Genomic DNA, 12,514 nt, shown 5'->3' on the forward strand with positions numbered 1-12,514 from the left:
CCCAGAGCAACAGGAGAAAAAAAGATCAAACATATGATTACTTTAACTGGGAAAAATAACATGGCAAAATCCAAGAGGAGTTACTCTTGGAGGAAAAATATTGCACACTCAACAGCTGGTTCTTTGTGAAGGACACTTTAGACACAAATTTTAGCGGCCAATTCTTTGCTCAGATTCTTGAGTATATTGAATCTCTTCACAGACTCCAGCAGAGTTGCTCCCAGTTTACACTCTGCAAAGATCAGAACAAGCCTCCTATATTGAGATTTTTCAGACTTAGTGATATTTGCACTCTACCACTAGGAACCTTTAGAAGAGAAACACATCATATGATACTGCTAGAATGCACTGAAATGGGAAAAAAACCCTTTACTAAGGAAAACAATGCATGGATTGACTTAAAATAAAATCTTCCCCCATCCCCTTTTATGTTCTGAGTAGGGGTAGTCGGCATGAAACAACACAACTCTTATCACAAACACATACAATATACTTGAATTTTAACACCGTACATTTGATATTTGTTACAGCATCTTTATCCTGGCATTCTTTTTTAATTCAGATGAGAACTGCAGCCATTGAGAAGAAATTAAATCTGCCTAGCACAAGTTGAACGGATGTTGTAATCTTGCAGGTGGGGCAAAAAAACTCTGAAAAACAGGGGAGCGCATCAGCACTGGCAAGGAAAGCCCTAGGAGTTCTGCTGTCCACTTCTGAAAGCATCCATGAGAATCTCCTTTCCCTAGCACTGGTCTGGGGCAGCTTTTGAACCTGGGACCCTGTGCCTAAAGATCAGTCACTGAGCAAAGCCGAATTCTGTTGACTGCTACATCCATGTCATTATGCAGTCTCAGCCCCCAAATGAGGGTGGCCCAATCCGGACTGCTTGTTGGGAATCGTCCTTGGCCTGTGCTGACACCTGAGGCAAGCCTGGGAACGGTTTGGGTTGGTGCTAGCTGCCGTGGGCTAAAAATGTGCCAAGGACTGTGCTGATAATTGAACCACGTGGATGACCGAGATCTGGTGGCTGTGCTCGTGTTCTGATGTGTTTCAGTTTATTAGCATAGATGAAACCCAACAGACTCGTCACCAGATTGAGGAAGCAACATCTTCTGCCAGGGCTTAGTGAAGGAACTTCCTGCTATAAATACAGCTCCCACGGCCAGTTCCTTGGAGACAAGACAACATCAAGGCAATGTTTCAAACAGTCTGTGACAGTACTAAACCTGGATCCTGCAAACCACCTCTGATTAATCGTTTGGCCTGGACACAGAAAGTTTGCAGGCCATTAGAGAAATAACTTCATCCCAATTCTGGAAATGCTTTCGACCTGATGGGGAAGAGGAAGGAAACCCAACTTGGTTCACACTCACTGGCCAAAGTAAGAGGTCTTCATTCAGTGTGTTTAGAGGAGACGTGTCAGCAGTGCACGCTTGGCTAACCTTATGGTTTGTAAATCTTTGTTACTGTGTAGGGGGTCATTGATGGAATTGTCTCGGCATAATTGCAGGTGAGGGGACTGGTCTCCTGAAAAGAAGGAGCATCTCAACGCTTCTGGAGAGCGCACAGGGCTGGCATCATTAGAGTGAGTCTGGCAGAGCATTTCTGTGAGGGGGAGTGACAAAGTGACAAAAAAGGATGTGGTGCAGCTGGTGCTGTCTCGCAGTGGGGTAGCTGAAGGCACCAGGGACACTGATTTCCAAGGATAACAGCAGGAACCTCTTTCTTCCTCTGCTTCCCAGGCTTTGTATGCTCTGCAAAGGTCTAAGTGATGTGTGGCAGGCCAGAACTCAATGACACGCCAGCATCCACCGGTTAAGTCATGCTCAGGTTGGCTTGTCTCTCCTGGGTCTTTTTGCCTTCTCAGAAGTTCATTTGTGTACATGATGGAGTTGAGACTGCCTCTTCAACAGGTTAATGAACATCACCTTCCCCACGGACAGGCTGAGATCAAACCATGCATCCGTTCCCCTACTGCAAACATCTGTTTGCACCTTAGGGTATTTCAGATATGGGCTCCTGCGACAGGGAAACGGCCATGCCTGGTCTTGGGTGCCCCACGGGTGAGTGTCCATGCGAAGACGTGAACGCAACTGAGGGCACTGAGAGCATGAGGTTGGTCAAATGCCACTTAGGACAAAAGTCATTTCAGGAGATTTCCACTGACTCAGTAAATCTGCTGCACTCCCAGACTCAGGACTGTCACCTTGAGCTAATCATATAAAACAACTGATAGTTTCTGAAACAAGAATGTTCTTTCCTTCAATACTCAGCAATTTTGAGCCAGTTGCATCAACCTGAATTGCTCCATCTACATCAGGGATAGAAACACAGAGACATCCCTGCCCAGCACCCGCCCGGCATCTTCCCCAGTTATTTTTGCACATCTCAGTGGCTATGTTCTCTCTGTTTATCCAGAGTTAGCATACTCTCCTGGATGCCTGACGTGAACCCCAGAGGTGCACACTAGAGCAACCTGAAGATGGAAAGAGTTGAATTTCCATGCATTTTACTAGCCAATTGCACAGCAGTGTGCAGCCACCTTTTCCTATGCTTTAATCATGAATCTGCCACGGGAGGTATGTCTCCAGGAAAAGTCTGCAGCATGAAATTACCTGAAAAAGCCTTAATTTCCTGCCTGGAATCTGTTTGGCATGAACTTGCCCCCCAGGAGCCTGCAGCGTAGAGATCCTCCCCAAGACCTTAGGCTAATCGAACCTCTTTCTCCGTGCCTCAGTTTCCCAGCTTGCCTGCAGCTCCTAGGAACAGCCTGGGCTAATGCCTGTGTAGTGCTCTGATGATGTAACCCCCTTCCAATGATTACCACAGTCTTACAAAGCCTAAAATTGGCAGCACTGGCTACCTGCCAATGCTGTCCCGTGAATGGTGACTCATCTTTATTGGCTGTGGCATGTCATATGCGTGATGGCGGCACGTGGTACGGAACAGAAGGGTTTTTATCAGCACTCCAAAATAACAGAGCGAGAGCTATGGCAAGGTGGTGGACGGACAAGCTGCAGGTGGGGATGGGCTAAGGGGTGACGTCTCTCTTTGGGCTTGATCCAAAGCCCATTGGAAAAAAAATTAAAAAAGCTGTCACTGGCTTCAAAGGCTCCTGGACCCAGTCCTTCCCCGCCGCACCGGGACAATACGGCCGATGATAGGGCAAGCTTTCCCCATGCTGCTCGATGCCAGCGTGCCTCAGGCTTGGCCTGCTCTCAGCATGCCAGAGCAAGACGTCCTCAGTGCCCACTGCCAACTGTGGAGATGGCTTTTTGATGCTGCTGGGAATTGGCCCGGGACCAGCGACTCATTTCAAGCAGGGCACCAAATTGCTATCTGTCATCCGGCTTTGGTGAGAAGGAGGGGAAGGCAGGAACAGAGCCATATGCCCCAGTCTGGCAAAGCACTTGAGTCATATGAGTGGCCTCCCAGGCGAGCTGCTTATGTGTTTGGAGCTCTCTGGGCATTTTGTGAGGTGCCTCCTCGGTCTGCTGATGAACACTTAAAGGGAAACTGTGGCTGAATCAGGACAAACTTTCAATGCAGATTATCCCGGTTCCTCCCTGCCGAGCCCCTTCAGCAAACACACAACTGGTGGGGTCCCTTACCCACATGGCAGTGAGCAACTGCTTTTCTGCTCGTGCCTCTTCTGTCACAAGGAACCAGGTCTGGGTGATGGATGTCTCCCATTTCTTTTACTCCCCAAGGAATGGCATGAGAGAGAGGAAGAAAGAATATGCCTTCAGCCCCATGGGTAAAGTTTCAGCATCTTTTTTCCTTATGATCTGCCTCACAGCCCAAGCCAAAGCCCAGGGTGTGACTCTGGTAGACTTTACCCTCACCCCATCTCCTGTTACTGAGAACTCTACGAGGCAAAGCTTTTTTAGGCATACATTGCAGTTATCTTGCTGGATCTTAGGAAAAACACACCGGTCAGAAAAGGGAAGAGGATTTCTGCTTCTGGAGGAAAAGGACTTTGCTTGGGCCTGGATCAATGTCTTACCCATCCCAAATGGAGTCTGTAGATGATGTTGGTCTTTTTTGTACTGAGCCCTGTGGAGTCTGATGCCTGTGTAGAAAGGGTGAACCACGGTTTATTGATGATGGGTAACTCTGGTTACAGGACTCGGTGCAAATGGGCGCAATTTTGTGTAGTGAGGTCACAGAGATTTGAATTTGGGGGTTTGGATTCATGTTTGAGCACTGTTGGAATGCAGATATTTAGTTGCATCCAAACTGAAAGACACCTGTGGAAAACCAGCAGCAACACCCCACAGCAAGCACTTTCTCCCACCCATGCTTTTCCGTCCAGCATGGCATCTCCCACCCATAGTCTTCTGTGGCTGCACCTCTACTAAGAATCAAGTATTTGCAGGGATTGTTCTCCAGCTCGGTGGCCAGTAGGCACACTCTAGCCCCATCCATATCCCATCTCCTGCCATCCAAAGGTGGCCACGTCCAACTGCCTGCTGGGAATGGTCCCTGCTCTGTGTTTACCCCCCAGCAGTCTTTGGGGATTTTTTGGCACAGAGTTAGATGGTTCAAGCCAAAACCATGTCAGGCCCATGCTAACAGGGCAACGGTGGTGGGGATGGATGTCCCTTGCTGGTGCCATTTCTGCTGGGCTCTCCGATGGATGTACCTGCTTGGCCCAAACCATCATGAAGGATCTTGCACTAACTTCTAGTGCTCCTTCAAGGTTAGCAGTGCTACCTGTAGGATGAACTTCCAAATCTAATGAGCCTCTTCTCCACTTTCAGCAGAGACATGGGAATTTTAGTCTTCCCATTTACATTCAGGCCAGTGTTGATCACATTTGAAAATCACACCCTTGGGCAACTAAAGGCTGAAGGCTCCCTTTTGGACTTGCTTGCCCCAGCTAAGAAGGGGGCCTGAGTGGTCAGGGGACTGAGTAAGAAGTGATCCATTCACGTGTTGTCCTTTAGATATGGCCTTGGTTTTAGATCTCAAACCACTCCTCAACAAGTCATGGTGCCTTGAGATATTTCCTATCCTATGAATCTATCTAACAGGACATTTCAGACAGTATGTAGTTCACAGCATACCCATTATTCACAGCATGTCATTGGTTAACTACCGGCCTGTCATTGGGAGAAAATTAACTGAGGCATTTATCTCCACATTAGACTTAACTCATTATTGCCCACACAGGAATCCTCTCACCCATGTACAGGAGTGTTTAACTTGAGGCTGGCTCATCCCAAACCTGCTCAGCTCAGTGGGGGATGCCTTCTCTGGGTGATGAGGACAACAGTTAACCCATCCCTGCTGCTTGTCCTTCAATACACTGCAAAGACCAGTTAAGTCTTCTAAACTAAGTGACAGGGAAAAGCATCTTAGTGTGTCCCTGCAAAAAAGGACAAGCCCTGATCATACATGGCCCCCAGACATGGTACAGAAAGAGTGAGGACACGATAAAAGATAGGACTTTGCTTTGGGAGGAACAAGAAGATTTGCAAGCTCCATCACGATAACTCTGCAGCCAACACACATCTGTAGCTGAGATGCCTAAAATCCCTTTTAGTGCCTAACTTGTATCACTCTGCTTAAAAGAGCAACCCCCCAGAAAAACAGAAGCTAATGTTGCTTTTTCTTAAATATACAAGCAGCTTCAGACTACTTATTGCAGGCTGCAGAGAGTGCAGACACCTCGCACAATCCCAGAGATTTCAACAGGACTTTGCAAAATGAAGGCTTACGCTGCAAATCTCTTTCAGACCAACAGCAGGGTTATAGAGGAGATGGGCATAGCATCGGCAGATAGACAGTCCTTTTTTGTGGGGGCAACCCTGCGCTGAAAACTGCAGCCTCATGCAGGCAAATTCCCAGCAAAAGCTTTGCGTAAAGAACTCGTGACATGAGTGGAAGGACGTTAGATGTTCTGCTAAATCTCATTAAGTCTTAAAGTAGCCACATGAAAAAAATTTAGTAAAAGGAAACCTTTTTAAGAGGAGATTTATGCTGAAAAACTGGAATCCCTCTCACCTCAAAAACTGCCTAGAAGTTAGATTTAACCTTTAAGCTGGTTATATGTGCTCCTTTCCATTCAGTGCAGAGGAACAGGCACCTCTGCAGGGTGAAGTAGGTTAAGGATGGTTTATACCGCAAGAAGTGAGGTGGATTGTCTGCTAGGAGTGATTATGAAATGAAGATCTGGGTTGCTGGGCTTTTTTTGTTGTCATTAACATTATGTTTCCCCCTGCAAATACGCCATGCTATTTAAATCAGGGGAGTCCTCTGGCCAGTGCTGTTCTGTAATCTGAGAGAGATGGCCACCCTTTCGTACCACCCTCTCCTATATTTCATGGACAGTTACAGTGAGCAAGGGACAGGGCTGCATCTTCTGCAGAGTCCCACCACCTCCTTTTGCCTAACCCTAAGGGTAGGTCTAAATACATCACCTAGGTTCTGTCTAGCTGCCCTGGAGAAAGGTGCTGCTGGAGGGCAAGCATCTCATCTCACCTCCTTCAGCTGCTTTGGACACGGGCAGATCCCTGTTTTGGAGGCATCCTTCCTCCCTCACCTTCCGTTGACTCTCTTTTGGACCCACACAGCTGTGGTTGTAGCAGATGAATCACTCACAAAGGACCTGCATACCCACACCAGCTCCTTCCAGATGCAGATTCAGGAGCTGATGTCGACCCATTTGTCCCAGCAGCCACAGCACAAAGTACTCCAGCTCAGGCTCTCAGCGTGCACCTTCCAGGTCAGATCTGCTCACCTGATGGAGTACACTGAGTTCTTACCTCTTTTCTCTCTGTGCTATTTTCTGCTCTTCCCGAGTCATCGGGTGACGGCAGCTAAGCTGGGATCTGGTCTGCCTTGTGCTAGGGATATGATGAAGGAACGAATCCTGACCTTCACGAAATCCCAGGGGTGTTGTCCCAGGCTTTACTGAGGCTAGGACTTGACCTCAAATTCCAGCTCCAGCACTGCTGCTGGTGGTGTCAGACCATGCAGGAGATGCTGACTCTTGGGTGAGCAGGGGCCCATTAGTGAAACTGGTCTGTTCTTTCAGCACTGAAGGACCAATAAACACAGGTTCCACCCAACCCTTTCAGACAGGTACCTGTCAGGGTAAAATGGTATTTGCAAGGCATGGTGAGGCTTTTCTTTCTTCCACCCACCCAATAGATATGGAAACCAGGAAATTAAGCCTTAGCCTGATTGCATCCCCTTCCACTAGTCCTTGCAGTGCTCCCCTACTCACTGCAACCACAACGAGCAAGAACAACCCTTTCTGTCACCATGTTCCTAAACATCTCTGGAGGAGATGCTTAGGGTTTGAGTAAAGACCTCCAGCGTATTCACTCTTCTTACCTCAACAGCTACCTTAACATGGGAACTAGGAGAAAAAAGCAAAACTTCCCGATAGCCATTCCAGTAACTCCCTTTCTAAAGCTCCTTAAATAGGAGATGGAGACATTAGCTGACCCATTTGGAGAAGACTGGAGCCTGGCTTGGCTTCCTGCACTGGGCTTGGCATTGCAGTCTTAAGAGCAGGGAGGACTGGGGCTTGGAGGGGGGGGATGTATGCCATATAAAATGGTAAATTGACCTTGTTCTAGAACTAAATGAATCCATAAGACACCGTGTGAACCATATGGAAATAGCTGGAGTCTGGAGATACTAGCACGGGCTGTACCTGGGTTTACAAGCCCTGCTGCGGGCTGGTTTGCCTGTGTGCATCCCTTAGCGTCGCAGCTGACGCTGCCCCTGTGTAGAGGCAGAACTGGCCTCTTCCTGTGATGAGCCACGCTCACATAGACATGATGAGCCAGGAAAGACTTGATTTGATTTTTAAACACACTGCCTTCCTAACAATTTCCAGCTTCCTTTGGTTTCTGCCTGCTTTAAGGGAAATCTTTGGTGCTCCCTTTCATAACGGCTCCTCTCAGCATTTAATTTCCTTTTACATAATTTCGTACTGGCTGGGAGGAGGAGGAAGACAGACGTGCCGAACGGGCACGGAGGAGCTTTAGGAAACCTTGCACCTGAGTCAGGAGTGCCGAGCAAGCTCTGCTGCTCGTATCCATCAGCAGCGCCCGCCGCTCGGCACGCAGCCCCGAGATGCGCGACAGCATCTCTGGCACGGGCAGGGAGGGAGGCAGGGAGAAGGGGCTCTGGGGACCCGGAGAGCTCGGCTGCTGGAGCGTGGCAGGCAAAGAGCCCTCCAGGGCCCCGGGGAGGCAGGCGGGGACGTGCGCTGCCTTGGAAGAGAGCACAGCCTGCTCGGTGTGGTGGAGGAACGGAGGAACTGCATAGCTGAAGAAGGGAGGGGGTTGGAAAATGATGCAGCTTGTTCAGTGGATTAGGCAGCCATGCCTGGAAGTGGCAAACCGAAAGAGCCGCGGATTTGAAAGCCTAGAGGGATTATTCGGCCGTGTCGTCTGACTTGCAGCACAACAGAGGCCAGCAAACTTCACCCAGTGCTTTCTGTAGCGAGTCCAACGATCTGCGTAACGCCCTGGCAAGCCTCTTAGGTTATGATTTCTACATTTTTAGTAGGGTTAATAATGTTGGAAGCAGCAGGAAAAGGGTGCTGGCAAATGTGAGCAGTTCTAGCAGGAGTTGTAGAAAGGCATGTTCATCATGTCAGCACTCTGGAGGGCTGGAGAGCTCGTGATGAAAGGTTTTAGAAAAAGACTGCATAAATAGGAGAAGGGAGGGAGGCCTCTACAAACAACATGTGATGGACATGCTTAAAGTATGGAGGAAGGGGAGAGCACTCCGACTTATTGATGCTGTAGATAGTGGTGACCTTGGTCCAACCAGCAAAATTGAACCCTGAAGAAGTGCCCAGTTCCAATCTCAGCTCCTAGAAACTCCTCAGGTCTGTCAGAAATGGCGTGCCACAAACAGGCTGTCTTTGGGAAGCCGAGTATCATGCCTGGTGTGTGAATTGAGCAGGGGCTGAATAACCCAGCAGCTCATCAGCTGATACCACTGTTGGTCCTTGGAAAGGACAAATCTCCCTTCGGCAGCCAGCATGCCATGGGCATGGGCTGGTAGAGGTGCTCACCCCAGGGCTGGCACAGGGGCATATGCCTCTCAACTGGGGCGGATGCCCCATGCTCAGGACATCACTGCAGCAAAGGACATCCGAACTGGCAAACTATTCTCCGTGGTTGCTTCCAAGCCTCTGTTCCTCTACCTACCTTTGCAATGATACCTGCACTACAACATCCCTGTCCCTACGCAACCCCCTCCACTGCTTTCCCCTCTCTCTTTTCTTTGACTTCCTGAGAACCATGGTACCGATGACTAAACCTTAACACCTGGGCACTCTTCAGAAAAGGTCCTACAGTGTTTAGCTATTAAAAAAACCCTTATACTGCACTTCACACCATCAGAGCATTGCACAGGCATTGAACCGTTTGTCCTCACAACACAAATTCAAATCTGGCCAGTTTTATCATCCTACTTATGTAAGGAGGGAAACTGAGGCAGCGAATGATTGTATCTGCCTCCTGCCAGGTGGCAATCGAATGGCAACGCTTGCCATAGCAGCAGAGACTGCCTGCCTCCTCCTGATAAAACCATGATTTCTTTAGACTGGACTGGGTGCGGAAGAGCTGAATCTCATCTTTTCATTTATACTGTGTTTTTTTTCTCAGTGGAATGAGCAGAAATTTTACCCAGTGAACGCAGCGCGGAGCTGGAATGAGATTTGTCCGAAGTGGCAGCCCCTTACACGCCAGGTTGCGTAGGGCAGACGGTTAGCAAAACATCCATCGGCAGCTGAGCATGGGATCAGAGGGGGGAGGCCGGGAGGATGGGGAGGGGGGACGAGGGGGCCACTTACATGGTAATGTTTCTGCACGGTTCTTTTGGATCATTATGCAGAGCTGTAGCACCAGTTGAGGGGCGCTCTCGAGGAAAGTTTCCAGGAGGCGCAACATATTTACGTCTGCATATTCGTACATCATAGCCCAGTAGAAACGCCGCTGGTGTTCCTTCCGCCTCTGGCTCTGGATCCCCAGGTACATAGTTCGGATATACCTGCAGGAAACAGGAGGAAAAGCTGACCGTGAGACTTTGGCATGCATCAAAATCTGAGGAGGATGGGGCTGTGGGCCAGTTTTCTGGGGAGAGGGAGGTGGTCTGGGGGAAGGGGAATCTGGGGTAGATACAGGTTGTCTACACAGGTCTAACACTATCTCCTCCAAGACCTGAGGACCACCTTTGTATTGCAAGAGTGGGAAACCTTTGATTTGCACTACCCAGACGTGAAGCGTGGGGATAGGAAATGCTCATGAAACACCTGCACAAGAAAACAACTCCCTCAGTTTGTTTTCGTGATGAGAAGAGGAAAAGCTACTTGACAAATACCGGTCATGTCACTTGGTGGTGGCTTGACAGATGGTCTAAGCCCCTTCAGCACTCTAGTAAGGAGCTTCCCTCACAGAGCCCAGAGATTTGCCCCTGTTTCATCGCAGGTGGAGCAATGAGACACCACCTTCACCTTCAGCACATGTGTGACCCACAAATGCAAAAGGCCACAGCTTGCCACTGGTCAGCTATTGAGACTTTGGGCAATGCTGGAGTAGAAGGAGGCATCTCATGCATGGACAGGTACTGCTTTATCGCCTCTGGTTCCATATCAGTGTGTAAGGAGACCTGGAAACCTCAACCTGGGGACACAACTTCCCTTCAGGGAACTTTTGGCCAATCTTTGTAAATGGAGGTGACCCACGTAGGGTAGCACAAGGTGCCCAGATGACACAGGACTTGAGCCATTTAAGGAAAAAAACCACCTCCTAACAGGGTCCTTTCTACTGCTTGCTGATATTAATGATCTAATAATAATGGGTCTTTTTCCTTCTCATCCTGCGTGGTGGCTGTAACCTTGTGCTCTGAAATTTGGGATGGGAATCGTTTCACCTAACGCTGACCCTAAAGTGGGTTATCTGAGCTAGTCAATGGAGAGAAATGTCCCCTCCTGGGACTGTTCATCTGTCCCACCTCAGATGCCAGCATGACGGTTGGATGAAGTGCCTTCTGGAGGCTCTGGGAGGGGCTCACAGCACAAACTGGGGTTTTGCCAAAACGATTAGATCATTCCTTGCCACTCGGGGCGAGATTGCACAGCAAGGAAGAGCAGCAGGAAAGGACATAAGCCTCGACAGCTTCTGTATTTCCAAATTACACCCAGGCACAGGGAGGTGGGAGTGAGGCAGAGGTACCTCTGCGAGCCCTGCCCTTTCTCAAGCACCTTGTCCTGCCTTCCCGTTCCCAGTTCACAAGCACAGAAGACGAAAAATCCCGAAAGCAGACACAAGGACACACACACACAAAAATGATGCAAGAAAGCCACCAGATGGGGCTCGACACTCGAGAAAATGCTATGCCAGTCATATACGACACCGGTGAACACTGATGTGACATCCCCAGCAGAACCCGAGTGGGGTGGAAATGCCCGTGGAGCCACCTTCTCTCCCATGGACACCAGTCCTCCTCCCACTCCCCCGACATGCCCACCGCCACCGCCTGTACTCAGCATTTCCCTGAAAGCCCCCAGCCCCAGAAGCTGCAGGATGACACAGGAATCCTGCCTTCTCTTCATGCATGCAAGGAATTAAATAAATGTAGTTTAGCTGGAAAGGCAAAGTTGGGGAGAGTAAGTTGGAATGGCTCAAAGAGAAGGCAGAGAACAGGAGCATGCAACTGGTTTTTATAATATCAGCAATACAGGGACACTGAAAACCAAGGTGGTGGTGCCCATAAGGTGCTGGCCATGGGCAAAGACAGCATCACCTCTGCCAAACTCTTTCAATAGAGATAGTCACTGAATCTGTCCTGTAGTCTTGCATGGCCTCCCCTTCCCAGGAGCTCCCATTCCTGTTACTACACGAAAAGCAAACTCCCCTTCTGAAGTTTAAGCCACTAATTTCTCATCATTCCAGCCATGGGCAAGGAGAAGAATTTATTCATTTTCACCCTGCAGCAGTCCTTTACCTGTATGCACCTAGTTAGCATGTAAACCCTCATTCACCTTTTCTCCAGACTAAAAAAAACCCAATTTCTTTCAGTCCCTTCTCACAGCTCACATTTGCTAGACCTCTACTCTTCCACATTACTGTCCCCACCAGCTGTCTCCAGTTTTTGGTTATTTTTAAGACTGTTTCTACTTTTCCAAGTACTCCAGGTTGGCAAAACCAAACTATAACAATGGCATTGAGTCACTCAAAAAGATTAAGAAGAAACTTAACAGAAGGGACACCATGTCCTGCAGTGATTTCTCCTCGATCTCTAGGGATTCACCACCATCCACACAGCTTAAGCATGAATGCTTCTAACTGGCTACAGTGAGAGGACATGACACCTCTTCATGGAAGCAGCATGCATAAAAGGACATTAAAATGCATTGGATAAATGTAATGCCCTGGTCCTGTCTCCATCAATGGCCAGAACAACGGCAACGACAGTAACACCAAATTCTCTTGGCTGTAGAGCCCACAGCCTTTTGCAAAGGTCAGCTGCATTGCAC

At 48.8% G+C, this 12,514-nt stretch overlaps 1 protein-coding gene across 1 annotated transcript in view; it reads right to left on the reverse strand.

The window, feature by feature from the left end:
- The window catches only part of XKR6 (XK related 6), a 182,968-nt gene that overhangs the window by 12,144 nt on the left and 158,310 nt on the right, over nt 1-12,514 (reverse strand). Inside the window, exon 2 of the mRNA XM_069805550.1 lies at nt 9,830-10,026. Within this exon, the coding sequence (XP_069661651.1) occupies nt 9,830-10,026 (197 nt within the window). The remainder of the gene's footprint in view (nt 1-9,829; nt 10,027-12,514) is intronic.

Source organism: Haliaeetus albicilla, chromosome 18 (genome assembly GCF_947461875.1).
Source record: "Haliaeetus albicilla chromosome 18, bHalAlb1.1, whole genome shotgun sequence".
NCBI lineage: Eukaryota > Metazoa > Chordata > Aves > Accipitriformes > Accipitridae > Haliaeetus > Haliaeetus albicilla.